At 38.6% G+C, this 16,476-nt stretch overlaps 2 protein-coding genes and 1 non-coding gene across 3 annotated transcripts; 1 reads left to right on the top strand and 2 right to left on the bottom strand.

Moving 5' to 3' along the window:
* Nucleotides 1-1,788: 1,788 nt before the first annotated feature.
* On the bottom strand, nucleotides 1,789-1,907 carry LOC122136921. Its single transcript, XR_006154408.1, has one exon. It is a non-coding gene; the product is annotated as a 5S ribosomal RNA (ribosomal RNA).
* Nucleotides 1,908-2,283: 376 nt separating this feature from the next.
* Nucleotides 2,284-4,120, bottom strand: LOC122136491 (dual specificity phosphatase 29-like). Its single transcript, XM_042719797.1, has 3 exons — nucleotides 3,714-4,120; nucleotides 2,734-2,966; nucleotides 2,284-2,609 (listed from the first exon to the last, which is right to left on the bottom strand). The coding sequence occupies exons 1-3, from the start codon at nucleotides 3,911-3,913 to the stop codon at nucleotides 2,383-2,385; spliced, it is 660 nt and encodes a 219-aa protein (XP_042575731.1). The 5' UTR covers nucleotides 3,914-4,120; the 3' UTR covers nucleotides 2,284-2,382.
* A 5,029-nt stretch (nucleotides 4,121-9,149) lies between these two features.
* LOC122136490 (protein ANTAGONIST OF LIKE HETEROCHROMATIN PROTEIN 1-like) lies at nucleotides 9,150-11,148 on the top strand. Its single transcript, XM_042719793.1, has 2 exons — nucleotides 9,150-9,364; nucleotides 9,597-11,148. Exons 1-2 carry the CDS (start codon nucleotides 9,261-9,263, stop codon nucleotides 10,702-10,704), a joined length of 1,212 nt encoding a protein of 403 aa, XP_042575727.1. The 5' UTR covers nucleotides 9,150-9,260; the 3' UTR covers nucleotides 10,705-11,148.
* Nucleotides 11,149-16,476: the final 5,328 nt, after the last annotated feature.

Genomic DNA, 16,476 nt, shown 5'->3' with positions numbered 1-16,476 from the left:
AACCTGTTTAAAACATTTTCACTTTTTTTTCCTTTGCAGGTACTATATTGGGTTTACCTTTAGCGCTCTTTCTTAACAGTATTTGTCCCCTCTCCCCCTTTTCACTTCTCATCCTCCTCCATACTTATTTCTCCTTCGTTGTCAGTTTCTTTGTCTTGTTCGTTCCCTTTTTGTCCATGACTTGAAGATATGTCCGTTGGTGTCGATTGTGTGTCCTCTTCTCTTATTTATTCAACATTATTTTCTTTTTCTTTTCCTCTTTCTCCTTCCTGTCTGTTGTTTGTTCCTTCCTCTGTTTCCTTTGGTTGTAATTCGTCCTCTTCTTGTCTTTCATGACATTGTCCTTCTTCATCGTTGTTTCCTTCATGCACTTGTCTGTCCACCTGTTCTTCCCCTCCACCTACCACTCCCTCCATCCAGCATTCACATTTATTTAACATTTCTTGGCAATTCCGCAATCAGCATTGCAGTCTCGTGCAAAATGTCCCCTTTCCAAACACTTATAGCACTTGAATTCTGGGCATTCCTTCAGTAGATGTTCTGGGCTCATGCACAGCCTACAAGTCTTCACCTGGTGGCTGTGCATCACCCTAAAGTACTGCGGCCCTTCCGCTGTTTCCAGCTTTGTACTATAAGGGAGTGATGCCACCTCTTTGGGGAACCTCACCTTTACAAACCTTGTGCCATCTTCTATGTCAGTGTCCGGATAACCCCTTCTTTTGATTTTAGATATGGGGAAAAAAACCCATCATTCCAATTTATCAAAAATTTCATTATCCTCCAGGTAGACAGGCAGGTGCATGAAGGAAACAACGTAATCTTTGATTTTGCAGTTTTTTTTTTTACTTCACAGTCCACTCCCTTTATTGTCAATCCATCGATTAAACTGTCACAACATTTCTTCCTGTTCCATGTTAGTTCATATTCTTTGCCTTGTCTGGGTCTTACAGCCAACACCTTTCCACTTCCAATTTTTTCTGAGATTGCTTTAATTATATCCTCTGCTCTCACATCACTCACGTTCTCCGTACTTACGATCACCGTTGCCTCCTTTAAATATTTTCTTTCACCAAATCTTTTCCTTGCCCCTTGATCCTTTCCATTTCCAGCTCCTTGTCGTTTCTCTAGTCCAGTGTCATTTGCCGTGCGTGTTCCTCCAGCCAGTCCAGTGTCGTTTGCCGGTGCGTGTTCCTCCAGCCAGTCCAGTGTCATTTGCCATTCGTGTCTCTCCAGCCAGTTCCGAGTTGATACCAGAAAATCCGTCCATTTGGAAAAAAAATTAAACAAAACAACCACCCTCCAGCCAGCAAGATGCTGCTGTTAGGTGGTTTAAAACTGACAAACGACAAAAAACAAACTAAAGTCCAAAAAAAAATCACAAACAAACAAAAACAGAAAAAAAACAAAATGGAGGAGAGCCTTCCTCTCCCAACTGCAGCCAAACACTTCCTGTACACCAGTAACTCACTAGCGCGCTCAAGGTGCTATGGCCGTAAGCGAGGGTTGCTGCAAATTGTGGGCTATTTAAAGATCAGCCACCGTAATTTGCAGTATATTAGATCAATTTTGACGAAAAAAACTACTGATGCAAAGGGTTGGATATTTTGGTATTAGTAGGTATACTCGCCAGTACATTATAAAAGTAGGAAAGAAACCCCACTGCTGCAAAGAGAAGGCTACGCTCAGGGTGGTATGGCCGTAAGCGAGGACTGCTGCAAAGTGTGGGCTATTTAAAGATCAGCAACCCTAATCTGCAGTATATTAGATCAATTTTGACGAAAAAACTAAAGCTTACAGGACCTGGTATTCCCAGGCGGTCTCCCGTCCAAGTACTAACCAGGCCCGACCCTGCTTAGCTTCCGAGATCAGATGAGATCGGGCGCGCTGAGGGTGGTATGGCCGTAAGTGAGGGCTGCTGCAAAGTGTGGGCTATTTAAACTGTAGTTTTCTCTGACTTACAAGTTCTGAATTGAGGATGATCAGTTACTTCAAGAACCCCATGTTGGGCCTAATGCATCTCACCTTTATGACACGGTCAATGGCATCCTCCACCATCATGTCATGGTGAATCATCAAATATGCCAGAAAAAGTGTGGGAGATCTTCTGAAACCATCTATGCCGTTCACACACCACCTTATCTAGGTGGGAAAAAACAAACAAAAAAACTCAGTGCTCAACAGTTTGTCACTGTAGGACAATGATGGATTACATTATTACTCTATCACATGGTTTGCTATAATTTATGGTCACTTATGTGCCAGTTAAAGTGTTGTAGACTTACTCATTTCCTATGAAGACATTGGGCCAGACCTCAGTGACAGGTGTGCAGTCCAGTGCATATTTTTCTACACGATGGCTCTGGAACAGGCTTCACCTTGTTTTTAATATTTGCCTAACTGCTTTGTTAGTTGTAGTTTTCGCTGCATTAAGAGGTCTGAATTGAGGACTGTCAGCTGATTCAAAAAGCACATGTTGGGCCCAATCCATCTCACATCTGTGACATGGTCAATGGCATCCTCCACCATCATGTTATGGTGGATCATCAGGTATGCCAGAACAAGTGTGGAGGAGCGGCTGACACCATGTATGCAGTGCACCAACACCTTATCTGAGGAAATTAAACAGAAAGACACTCAAAACAAATTTAATCCCAGACTATTTATCATCGTAAGACACTTGATAAATGATGATAAATGGTGTGTGTGTGTGTGTGTGTGTGTGTCAAGTCTTACTCTCTGGGTTACTTATGGCCTTGTGGATGAATTCTGCAGCTGGGAATAAGTACTCGCTGATGTCAAACCAGACTTCATCCACTGCAGGCACATTGTAGTAAGTGATGTTCATGCCTCGGTAATATTCCTCCCTTGAACTGATCTTTCCATGAAGATCTTCCTCACTTGCTGTAGCGTTCAGGATGTGGGTAATACCCATCTCTTTCAGTTTTGCTCGGTCCTTTGCTGTCTCCCTGCGCAAAAACCCAACAGGCTAGATTAGGGTAACATTGCAATCAGCTCCCTAGCTTGTGAATCAGTAAATCGTGTACACAAATTTGGGCACTAGAACAGGATCCTAGCTCACTACACATTGGGACACTGATAACTAAATGATTCCACAGACACTGATTTCAGTGACATGACAATGCGTTCATGTTGTAAAATGTTATCTCAGGTACATTTTTAAAAACAGGTCTATATTGTTTTATATGCTTTCTAACTGTTTCGTTACATTTCTGCAACATTTTTGTCAAATTTTATGCATAAATATTAAGTAGATTATGTTTACTACCTGCCTAGCAATGTGTGTTTTTGCAATGTTTTTGTTTTTATTATGGTTTGTCTTTTTAAATCTTCTATGATGTGTCATGTTTATTGAGTTGGCTTGTTCAATTTATGTTTCATGCTTTAGAAATGTGATCAAATTTCATTCAAAAGAACATAGCTCTGCTCCTTGGTTTTTGTAGTGCATTGTGGGATTTTTAGGGAGTGAAGATTCCAGTGTGCTGAATGGATTTTGCGATTGAGACAGGAAGCTGATTGAGCACACCCCAATCTTTCAATAAATATGTACAATGGATAAAACACCTCTGACAGTGAGAGAAATATAACTGCATTGTGTTTGATTGCTGTTCATACTGCTGCAGAACATTATTACTTTATCACAAGGTTTGGTATTATATGTCATATATGTGGCAGTCAATGTGTTGTAGACTTACTCATTTCCAATGAAGACATTGCACCAGACCTCAGTGATAGGCGTCCAGTCCAGTGTACATTGCTCCAGGCGATCCTGAAGTTGGATCACGCTTTGTGGGATATACATTTGTAATATTGAAAGCTCTGTTTTCACTTGGTGTTCTGTTTTAGGACAGATTGGACCTGGGACACACAATTGTTCTGCATCAACCAGATCCATCTGAAGTTCTGGTTTAGGAACGCTTGGACCTGGGACACACAATGTTTCTGGAACAGGCTGTGCTGAGATCCCAATAGGCACCACTCTGTTTTTCTGGAGAATTTTTTTCACAGCTTTCCATCTTCTTCGGAAGAATGCACAGAATTTGTGGCTCTTCCTCACGTTGGTATTTTCTGACAAAAGAAGAAGAAAAAGAAAACCAAACAAACTAATATGCAGCTAATTTAAACATGTCTAGCAAAAGATTAAACACTAAAAACTAGTCCTTCTTATAAAATGGGCCTAATATTGTGCTGCTTGACATTGGTGATTTTAACAGGGCCAATGTGCAATCGTTGCATTTGAGTCTTTATGGGAAGGAATGGGTTTGGGAAATAAATGGTTGATTTAAATACTTTCCTTCTTATCAGAATGGCATGCAAATATAGATATGCATAATGGCAATCAAACTGCACAATGTATTTATGCAAAGCTAGGTAACAAAGCCCACAATTCTATTTACACCTCACTGTAATATGTATCTCAAATGCTTTATTGACATTCACCTGTTGGGCTGGTCTTCTCAGTGGTTGTAGAAGTGTCCATGCCTCCCTGATCATTCCCACTGCTGCTTCCTGCTGGCTCAGTCATATCTTCAGACCCCTTCAAATCCCAGCCACTTCATCTTTGAGATGTCAAACTTCATCTGCACATTTCTCTTTTCCATGGACATGACGTGTCTGATACACACTGTGTGAGACTCTTTGTCTGTACAGATAGTGTCTATAAACTGTATGTATCTCACACAATGAATATACAGTCTATCTATGTGAACTGCCGTCTGTTTCTGTGGTCTCTACTTATCATTTCTAGTCGCGTTTCTGCTCAGCCACATCTCGTATTATCAGCAGCATACCTGTTCTATGACGTAATCAAGCGGCGCTTCTTATTGTAGTTCCAAAGTTACCATGGAAACTGGATGTTTGCTAAAAGAGCGAGTTTAATCTCAAGAAATACGGGTTAACAAATTCCTGGAATAAGATTTAATTTACGGACTAGATTTCATTCTTTGATTCACACATATTTAATTGAATAAATAAATAAATAAATAAATACATTAAAACGAGGCTTTTGAAAGGTGCGCTGTGAGATTACGGACCTTTATACACCTTCTTAGCGAATAAATAATAAAAAATATAATAATAATAATAATAATAATAATAATAATAATAATAATAATAATAATAATATAAAGCATTATTCCTGCTATTCCACTAAACTTTTTTTTAATTCAAAGAGCAGTAATGTCAATGTCAATTTTATTTAGTGTGACCAAACGTGCCATTTTCCCAGGACACGTCCTGGCCAGGATTTCTATATTGCCGAAAATATCCACATTTTGGCTTTGTTTGCGCTGCGCAGACCAATTGTCGTATGACAAAGTACCGTGGGAGCTCTAGAGACCAGACGGCTTCTTGTGCTTTTAGGCTCGTTTGAGATGAGCAAAATCTGCGCAGAACCGATCACCGGTGATCATCGCGAGATGCAAACAGGTGTCCTGACATTTTATCCTACACGTCAGATTTTCCTACGTGTGTTTACTGCGCATGCGCACAGCAATATTGCGTCCTTTTTCTCATGCTAAACAACAATATTTAATGTATCTACATTACTGTAATGGTAGGTTTAGGGTTGGGGGGGTAGGTATAGACTTTAATAAACAGACATCCCCAAGTCTCCCGGAAGTCCCGGGAGTCTCCCGCATATTGATAGCGGCTCCCTGATGCCCGCAAATTAGTTAAAATCTCCCGGAATCTAGAGCGAGCGAGCAAGAGCGCGCAAAGAAGAGACTGTGTTTCAAAAGCCTTGTAGCGCGCGCACGGCAGAGAGAGAGGGAGAGGGAGCGAGCAATAATAGTCATTTGGAAAACTTAAGTGCATGGATTAGTTTGTGGGAGTTTGAAGTGAGTTTGCGTCACAGTGGCGCGACGAAGGGTGTCCCCAAACTGAAGTGTGTGGACTCCGAAGTGCGAATGTGAAGTGCGATTGCGTCACAGCGTCACGACGTAAGCTGTCCCAAAGTCAGAATGCGCACTTCGAAGACCGCATTTGAAGTGCGAATGCGTCACCGCGCGCGCGACGAAGGCTGACGAGTTCGAAAGCGACTTGCGCCCTTCATTTCCCATGAAAATGAAGTGTACATCTTATGGACATTTCGCACCCTACCATATCCCAGAATCACTTGCGTGCATATGACGAAGGTGTTTATATTCAGAGGCAGGTGAGAGTTCTGTGGAGGACTTCATATTGAAATGTAAGTATTGTGTTTTCATTTACTCAGATACCTAGCGAAAGTGTTTAAAGGCATTTTTTTTTTAACATAAAGCCCACAAACAATAAGACAGCCACTATATAAGGCAATGGTCTTTCCCTTTGTTGTGTTTCTGTAGTGCAGTCATGCAAGAGATGTCTACAGATGTTTTAACCAAACTTTAGCACTTCAGTATTTTGTATGCATGTCCTGCTGTGTCATATTTTCTAATGTTAAGATTGCAAAACCTGTCTTTTTTTATAAGTGTTTCCATTTTCTTTTGTTTTAATACTATTCTGGAGAAAGTGAGCATGTGTTTTTGTTGTTAACAGGCATGGTTTATTTGTGAAGTGTCCTGAGACAGGTGAGGGAGCGAGTGGACAGGGAGGACATCAAACTCAAACAAATACATTCTTCATTAGCCAAGAGAAAACCGTGGGAAAAAATGAGTACATTACAGTTTTTGCAATATATTTTTTAAATGTCATATTGTCAATGAAACAACCTAATTTCTGTAGTTTATTTTTGTGACGCAAGTTAAAAATGAAATGCATAAATTGTATACATTATTAATTTTTGTGTGTGTAATTTATTTGTAAATAAGCCTGAGTACTTTCTGTACATTTTGTATTTTTGTTTTGCATATTCACATGTTTAAATAAAAGAAAAGTGCTTATGTACATTGTTATTTTTTTTTAATGTAGCTTATAATTTTTTTCACAAAACATTCTTTTATGTTTATTTGTTTGTCCTGTAAATACTTTTTTACACATTAAAACAAATTATTCTATACATAATAGAAAGTACTTTTTACAACCATTTACAACATATCTTAGGTTTAACATCAGAAAACAACATCAGTTTGAGCCCGGCCCTGCCTCCATGTGTTCTGGGGTCTTCAGGAGGTCAATCTCTTGGTGAATGGCCAGCACCTCCTCAGAGACTCGGAGGACAGTGCGGTGACAGTGGAACGAGAGACATGTCAAACACTCTGGATACCACTAGCAGACAGAAGAGAAACACCAGAGTCTGGATCGTGGCACACCATCACTGTTGCTGTTCACTTCCCAGTAGATCCAGCAGCACAGTCAGGGTCTCCCTGCTCAGAACAAACCATTAAACACCTGTCCAGCGCTGGGACATTCAGCTTTATCCTGCAGTACAGGGGTCTGCTCTGATTTAGGGAAAGAAGGAAAAGATAAATTGTTGAGAGCTATGACAACATAATTAGTACAAGAAAAACTGAGATTCTTTAGTAAAACTACTTTTAGTAACTACCAATACCATATTGGGGAAAAAAAAAAAAAACTACTACTCATATTTACAACTTTAGCTGAAGGGATAGTTCACCCAAAATATAAGTTACAAACCTGGAGCAACTGAAGGGTGAGTAAATGATTACACAATTTTCATTTTTGGCTGAACTATCCTTTAAGTAAAAGTATTATCTTGCATACTTTAATATACTTAAGGTATTGAGAGTAAGAAGTAAAGGTATGTGCAGTATTGTCTTGAAAGAATAATAAAGAATTTGTCAGGATGGTTTTACATTAATAATACTGCTGCACTTCTGTGCATGTTGCAGTTTACTTCTAAATATGTTCAAGGTTATTAAATTTAAAGCTGCTGGACATTAAGCTGTACTATGCTCTATTTTTTTTAAATACAGTTTTATTTTTATGGTTAACTCCCTAAAAACATACGAGTTGCAAACCTGTCTACATATGGTCAAGACAATAAACTACATAAAATCACACCTTTGTAAGATATCAGTCAGCATTTGAACTGCTATGTGTGTATTTTGTAGTTTTTCGTATGTATCATTACATTATTCAAGTAAGCTCCAAGCCAGTACCTGCATTTAAAGTTGTAATCCGACGAAGATCGCAGCAAACCAGTGTAGTTTACCTGGCCTCGGTCTTGGTTAAGCCTGAGGTTCATCACCGTCTCCTCCATTATGAGTAAATCATTAAAACAAAACCGAGCAGTTCTGGCTCCTCCTATCCTGGCAGGATTGTCCTCTCGCCAGCGCTCTTCTCGCACCGTTGCTATGCGACAGAGCGCTATCGGAAACACCTGGTGGTGGGATTAGGAAATCCTGTGAAGGCGGAGCATCTCACGCACTTCGGAGCACCCTTCGTGCACTTCGGAGGTCTGGTCTTCGAAGTCCGTGGCCTTCGAAGTGTGCACACTCAACTTTGGGACACAGCTGACGAGTGTATGTGCTAGTGTGCGTGTGTGCGAAGCGCATTTAAGACAGAGAACATCCTGATTGGCCTGTTTCGGCAAATCAACCAATCAATTGTCAGTGTGGGCGGGCTTTTATCTCTTCTCCCGAACCAAATTAATCAGTTATGTCTATTTAGAAACAGGAGCACCATGGCACAGGGAGAGTGCAATGGAAAATACATAAAAGCAGTTTACATAAATAGTATAAGCAGCTTATATAAATAGTAAAAGTAATCTACATATTTAAACATAATTAACGAATAATTGTACAGGCCTATAGCTTATAGAAATAATATTTTATGCTTTTATATTTTTTAGTAAAGTCATGTTCTGTGGTGAAATGTCATATCCTTGGTCCCCCCCCCCGCCCTTTTTTCGGGATACCTCCCTGAAATTACTCTTTGCAGGTTGGGATGTCTTAATAAAACACAATCTAATAGGCAGAAAAAATATATTTATTGTTGGTTTCCTGTAAATGTATCCCTTCTAGCTTCAACCGCGAATATAACACATAATTACTGTATTTGCATTACTCTAAGGGTCGGTTTAGGGTTATGATATGTGTAGATGTTAATAAACCATAATTTTATCGACAGGATTTTCGTTGTCGAATTGTACTACCCACTGTTTTAATGGGAGGTAGGAAAATCTGACAGCGTAGGACAAATCGACAGAACACCGGTTAGAAAAAGGCTTGTTTGAGATGCGCCTCGCCTCGCCTGAAATGTAAGCGAGAGTAGGCGGCTGCAGTGAGGGGAGGAGTTAAAAAAGTGCAGGCAAGCCGGACACTTCCTGAATCTCGCTGTGTTGTGAACTGCAAACGTCAGCAATGGAAGAGATCGCGTTCGCGTTCTTTATCGCAGACGAAGTGGATGCAATTGAAATACCACTGCTTTTGCACGAAGATGGTTATGATGAGGAGAATCACCGAAGGTGAAGTGCTCATTACTTAAAATGGCTTTTTCAGTAAATAGTAGGGATATAAATCTATCTGGTCTTGGTATGTTGCAACTTGAATAGATTTAATGAAAATAAACAGTCCAGACTGCAGATAATTCAGCACTAAATAAAATAAAGGTTTAAAGGATTTCATTAAAACGTAAATGAAGCCAATAGCAAGTTGCTTTTGAGAGAGAGGTCATAAGAAATGTTTTCTCTCTCCTAGGAATGTCCCTAAAATTCCTCACTTTGTTGAGAATGTGGTCCATTTGTACAGTCCTTCTGAGTTTCAAAGTCATTTCAGACTTTCTAGAGGGCATGTGGAGGTATGTAGGCAAACAAAACATCATGTTAGGCATATGCTAAGCCCCTCCCCAATGAAAATTCATGTGTCCATGTTTTTATTATATGATAACTATTTTTTTTTTCTCTTCCTAATGCAGGATTTAATAAATACACTTGATCCTTTTTACATGAATAAACAGCAGACTAAGGTGCATCTGACAAACAGTATACTTGCCTCTCTATGGACTCTTTCCAACCAAGAGTCCTATAGAGGAGTGGCAGACAGATTTAACATAACCAAATCTACAGTTTCAACACACCTGCATGAGTTCTGTTCTCTTGTAATAACACATTTGTCACATTACATCTCCTGGCCCAGAGGACAAGCCCTACACATATCACAGTTAGAATTCGAAACAGCTGGGTTTCCTAAAACTGTCTGTGCAGTTGATGGATGCCACATTCCAATAGTAAAACCGCACTGTGAGAATCCTGTGGCCTATATCAATAGGAAACAGTTTTATTCTGTTATTCTTACAGGATTCTGTGACAGTCAGCGGCGGTTCTGTCATGTCAGTGTGGGTCACCCTGGTAGTTGGCATGACTCAAGGGCATTTCGGTTGTCAGAGGTAGGCCGACTTCTTAAGGAAGATCCACATTCCCTGGTTCCTGAGGGCATGCATATAATTGGAGATTCTGCATACCCTCTCTCGCTTCAGCTTATGAAGCCATACAGAGACAATGGCCACTTGACTGTCAGGCAGAGACGCTTCAATAGGAAACTGAATTCTGCTCGTGTAGTTATTGAGCATGCATTTGGAATTTTAAAATCAAAATTCAGGAGACTCAGATGTCTGCACATGAAAAAAGTAAAGAACATTTCTTCTGCAGTCACAGCCTGTTGCATTCTTCATAACATCTGCCTGAAATCCAGTGACCAAATTGAAGAGGATCAGCAGGCAGATGTTATGGAGGATGACCCATACCCACCAGAAGCCCACATTCACAATGATGCATCACATAGAGATGCAATCTGTGGCCGCCTGTGAACATCACATTTACTTGTTCTACCTTCAACAATTCCCTCCATAAGAACTTATTTAAACTTATCTTAAGAAGCTTTTTGATTTGACTGTTTTGTGAGCTGGTGGATGGGATTGTACACAATTATTTTAAGCACTTACTATCAAATGATTGACATATATTCTGCTAGTCAACCACTGTCCCCTGTCTAGGGAGGAATGTTTTGTTATCTCTATAATAATGATGTGATAAGCAATAAAATGATGATACACATGGGAATGGGTTATATAGTTTAAACTTTATTTTTTAATAGATCGATTATCATTTCCTGGGATTTACTGATTTTTTTTATTTGTTCAATGATTTCTCCAAGGCAGGTAAGAGATTTTTTTTCAAACATCCTTCTCCGCCTCTCTTTAAGCCTTCTTCGGCGCTCCAAGTCAGGCCGCACTAGTGACTCTAGAGCAGCTGTTCTCTCTGAATGCGCTTCATAAACTTCACAGAATGTGGATGTTGTTTGTCTCCTTCTGTGCATTTCTTTGGAGGGCATAGCAGTGGAGGGACCTGGTTGTTCTTCTGGGAGAGGCTGTTCTGGGGAGCCTGTGGCCTGTGCAATTGAGGACTTGGTCTGGGATGAGGTAGTGTTTGAACAGAGGAGTCGAGCAGATTGTGCCTGATGGTGCACTCCCAACTCCAGATTTCCCAAATAAGTCTTCCATTTCCTTTGAGAAAACATGTAAAACAATGTAATAGAGATGCTTTAGAAATTATTTTTATGTAAACCCAGTGATTTGCAGTAATTTCCAATACAAAAAGCACACCAACCTTGTATAATACTCCCATGTAACTTTTCCCTCTCCTTGTTGACCGACACCGGTCTTTTAGCCCTTTTGTAAGTAGTGATCATGTTGCCAAGTTTTTGCACAATTTTTCATTGCTTGATGTTGTAACCTTTTTCTTTGAAGGCTTGCTCCAGCTTTTTGTAAAATGCTATTTTATTTCTGTAGTACAAATGCAGATACATTTGTGTGAGGTCAAGCAGCAGCAGCGTGGTCCTGTGTGTGAATTCTATGAAAACAGCAGTTTAAAATTGTGAGAGATAAACTTTATACATAGTGGATATTAGTTAACTTTATACATATTAGTAGAAACAGTGCATACCTTGTGGGGTTTCTTGACATTCTGACTGCATGGAAGGGGATTGAAGATGTGTGTTGTGTGAGATTTATTTTCCTTGTTTCAACAGGGCACTCGAAAAGGGATCACTGGATGATCAATCACTGGAGGGGGACACTGAGAAAGAGATGCTGGGAGTTGGAGGGGAGGTTGAGACAGAGTAGTAACAGGGAGGGGGACACTGAGAAAGAGATCTGGACGTGGAGGGGGAGGTTGAGACAGAGTAGTAACAGGAGGGGGACACTGAGAAAGAGATGCTGGACGTGGAGGGGGAGGTTGAGACAGAGTAGTAACAGGAGGGGGACACTGAGAAAGAGATGCTGGACAGTGGGTAGTATCTGCTAAAGAGAACACAATAATAAAAAATCCCCATGATCATTTTAAATGTTATTATGGTTAAAAGAAAAAATGCCTTACCTTGTTTCTGTGCTGCAGATCTCACTTGTTGCATTATATATGCTGCATATTTTTGTCTATAAAAAACGAAATTTCAATCAATAAAAAAAAAAAATAATTTTTACATCATCAAGCAACCAATCTTTTTTTTTTTTTGTTTTTTTACTTACCATTCTTTATTCTCTCAGCAATTTCTTTGCTTACTGTTAATGTGATTGCTCCCTGGGAGTCTGATAGTGTTAGTAACATATTCTCCATCTTGCTACAATTGTTATAACTTTTGTGGATGCCTTTTATAATCAAAGCCATAATGAGAAATGATGAGCAACAGATGCTGCATTAAATTTACCTTGTTATATCCTAATGTGGGTTAAACATTTAAGAGTGGGACATGGTACAGCTGATTAACTTAATGATGTCTATCCTACTTAAGGGATAGTTTACCCAAAGAAAAAAAAAATCTTTGGGTGAACTATCCCTTTTTTACATGAAAAATATTCCATATAAATATATTACACAATTGTGTGTCACCTTTATTGTAAGTTTGGATTTCAATGTTTAATGACCAATAAAAGTTGTGTACGCTAATTAATATTCAAAAATTATATAAAACAAAAACACATTCTAAATTAAGAAATTAGCATGCATGTGTAGGTTTTGTTTACTGCACTCCTGGAATAAGACATACCTAGATAAAGATCTCAGATAAAAACACAAACATGAGGCCTTATTGTAAAACCGTCACATTAGATATGCATGTTTGATTGACTAATTTATTAAATGGATTAATGTTGTACAAAAATGTCAATGTACAAAATTTAACACAAGCATGCAATAACAATACAAAGAGAAAATTACAACAAACAGAAACTTTAAACCAAAGAAAATAAAAGGGTATATAAAGCACATGTCCTAATTACTAATAAAGTACTATAGAAAAAAAATTATAGTATTATGCTATAGGTAATGGACTTCTTGGAATTAAGGACAAAAAAATATCAGCTGACGTTCACTGCCAATGAGCATTAAGCTGTGTCGTCAGCAAGTCGTTTCCCATCATGCTTTTGATCAGCGCAGTCGGTGGAGAGCAACTGCGCGCGACTGCAGAATCCGACAGGTGTGCCTTGCGCTCGCGAGACTTTTTTGACATACGTCAGCATGACATCAGAGCCAGGCGGACCGCAGTCGGACACATTTCTAACCGGCATGCATCTCGCGGTGATCACCGGTGATTGGTTCTGCGCAGATTTTGTTCATCTCAAACAAGCCTAAAGTGTCCGAGTTATGTCCGCCTTGCTCTGATGTCATGCTGACGTGTGCCAAAAAAACTCTCGCGATGGCGAGGCGGCTGTGTCGGATTGAGCAGTCGAGTGCAGTGGCTCTCCACCATAGACAGTAAAAGAAATGGACACAGTTTTGGTTTATATGTGTATTGCTGTTCTCATCCCGGTATACACCTGTTGCAACCGTCTAAGATTTGCTATAATTGTTTTTATAGGAATCTAAAGGGAAAGCCATTTTTTTTGTATTTGAAGCGCTTTAATACAGATTTTTGTTTTTTGCAAGAGTGCCATTCGGATAGTCAAGATGTACATTTTTGGAGGTCACAATGGGGACTAGATTTTATGGTTAGCTCACGGAACTACTCACTCTGCTGGGGTTTGTATCTTGAAAGATCGCTTTAAAGGGAAAATAATAAGCTCTGAGTGTGATACGTCTGGACATTATATTTACTTTTCCTTGTAATTTAAATTCAACCTGTATTGTTCTTAATGTATATGGTTTTCAACTTACAAAAAGAAAATAATGCCTTTTTTTGACAGATTAGGTGATCGGGTGACTCGTATGTTAGCCAAATATCCTAATTCTTATCTGATCTTTGGAGGTGATTTCAATGTCGTCCTGGACAGCAGGGTTAGATAGGTGGCCTCCTCAGGCTGGAAATATAAGTCCCAGATTATGTAACTACATTTATGGAGAATATTTTCTTAATTGATACATGGAGAAAAATATCACCCATCACAACAATGCTTTACTTGGAGTAATAATTCTTTATCTAGTCAGTCCAGGATTGAGTTATTGGCTTACATCTAAGATATAGTTAATATTGTTACTGATATATTACCATCTCCATTCTCCGGATCACAAGGCTACTTTCAATAAGTATCCCCTTTAGTTCTTCTGTAAATTTAATTCAAAAGTCTGGATACTGGAAATTAAATAAAACAGTACTTCAACATAAAGACGTAATCACTGCCATAGAAAAAAAATATTTTGACTTATTGGAATAAAGCAAAAATTGAAAAAACAATAATAAAAAAAATTGTAGCAATTGGGGAACTTCTCAAATTGAAGTAGGAATTTTTTTTAGGAGGTACTGCAGTGAGTTTGCAAAAAAAGAGGAAAGCTGAGAGGGATAACATTTTATTTAAAATATCTACTTTATTATACAAAAGAGTAGAAGAACTATCAGAATTTGATAAAGCAGAATTTTATTGAACAGAAGCTCAACTAGAGGAGATTTACAGACAAAAAGGCTGAAGGAGCGTTTGTTAGGTCGCGCACAGGAAGTGGCTTGAAGAGGGCGAAAAGAGTTCTGCTTATTTTTTTTTAGACTTGAGAGGCAACAAGCTAGAAATAATCATATTGAAAAATTGAGGATTAAAGATAATATTGTGGAGGACCCTAAGATTATTGCAAATTTTTTGTTCTGAATTTTTTATAGTAATTTGTATGCTTCGAATTTCTGTCAACAATCTACATCTGAGTTTTTAGAGTCCTGAATATAATATGAAGCAAGATTAAATAATGAAGAGTCCAATATATGTGAAGCCCCTCTTAGTTTACAAGAAATTATTGATGCAATTAATTCTTTGAAAAATAATAAGTCTCCGGGAACAGATGGGTTGACGGCTGAGTTCCTATAAAGCTTTTATCAAACTTTTTATCCCCTTTTTTGCTCGAAGTTTTCAAAGAGAGTATAGAAAGAGCCCTGCTTTCCTCCGACTTTGTGTCAAGGACTTATAACTTTAATTTCAAAACCAAATAAAGATCACTTGTTAATTGATAATTGGCGCCAATTACGTTTGCTAAATAACGATTATAAAATTATTGCTTTTGGTTTTATCAAAAAGATTAAAATGTATTTTGAATAGTTTAATTGATGAATGTCAATCTGGCTTTCTACAAAAAAGACACATCTTTAATAATATACGTCTGGTTTTAGACATTCTAGATTACTCTGACTTTCTCTCTAATGATACTCTTATTCTCTTCTTAGACTATTATAAAGCTTTTGATTCCCTGGAGCATGAATTTTTGTTCCAGACTCTTCGTAAGGTGGGATTTGGTGACTTCTTTTGTTGATCTATTAAAATGTTCTATACAAATTGCAATAGCTCTATCAAACTCAGCAGTGGAACCTCTCCTAGATTTACCCTGAATCGGGGAGTCAGGCAGGGATGCCCAATCTCCCCTTATCTGTTTCTGATAGCTACCGAACTTCTAAATTTGCATATCAGAGAAAGCCCTTTAAAAGGAATAACTGTTGATGACACTGAAGTGGTAATAAGTAAGTTAGCTGATGAGAGCGTTTTGTTTTTGAAGGATGCCTCTCAGGTTGCGGTAGCATTAGAGACTCTTAAGCCCTTTTCTAAAGCCTCAGGTCTTCGTCTTAACATTAACAAATGTGAGTTACTTCCAGCTGGGAATTGTTTGGAATCCTTCATTTGTAATATTCCTGTAAGAGAGAGTGTTACTTATTTGGGAGCTTTTCTAAAGCCTCAGGTCTTCACCTTAGATGCCCTTCCAATTTTCTTCCATTATTGAAAAGACACGTAAGGTATTGAACCATTGGTTGCAAAGAGATTTATCACCAAAGGCAGAGTTCTGCTTACTAAAGCAGAGGGCATTTCTCGTTTATTCGTATGCCGCTCCAATCAATCTCTGTTGACAAACACAACATGTAAACTAATTTGACAGTATGTTGACAAAAATTCCTGTGGAAAAACAAAAATACACTATATTAAAAAATCATAATACTTAATACACTGATGATAAAGGTGGGTTTGAATTTTATTGATTTTAGCTCTCTAAACAGTAACTTTCAAATAAATTGGATAAGACAATATCTTAAAAACTCTTTCAGCTATTTGGATTAAATTCCTCGTTTTTATATTTCTCATGTGGGTGGCTTAGAATTTCTTTTTATGTGTAATTATAAAATT

This window comes from Cyprinus carpio, chromosome B3 (assembly GCF_018340385.1).
Source record: "Cyprinus carpio isolate SPL01 chromosome B3, ASM1834038v1, whole genome shotgun sequence".
In the NCBI taxonomy this organism is placed as follows: domain Eukaryota; kingdom Metazoa; phylum Chordata; class Actinopteri; order Cypriniformes; family Cyprinidae; genus Cyprinus; species Cyprinus carpio.
Note: the sequence above shows the minus strand (reverse complement) of the source record. Positions and strands in the feature narration are given on the sequence as shown.

Bases quoted from the DNA above. Each gene is read 5' to 3' on its own strand.
- LOC122136491 (XM_042719797.1), bottom strand. From the start codon at position 3,913: ATGGATCTGGTTGATGCAGAACAATTGTGTGTCCCAGGTCCAATCTGT. The intron at 2,967-3,713 runs GTAAGTCTACAA...GTTTTTGCGCAG, and splicing joins AATGTCTTCATTGGAAATGA to GGAGACAGCAAAGGACCGAG. The intron at 2,610-2,733 runs GTAAGACTTGAC...TAATTTCCTCAG, and splicing joins GGCCATAAGTAACCCAGAGA to ATAAGGTGTTGGTGCACTGC.
- LOC122136490 (XM_042719793.1), top strand. From the start codon at position 9,261: ATGGAAGAGATCGCGTTCGCGTTCTTTATCGCAGACGAAGTGGATGCA. The intron at 9,365-9,596 runs GTGAAGTGCTCA...TCTCTCTCCTAG, and splicing joins GATGAGGAGAATCACCGAAG to GAATGTCCCTAAAATTCCTC.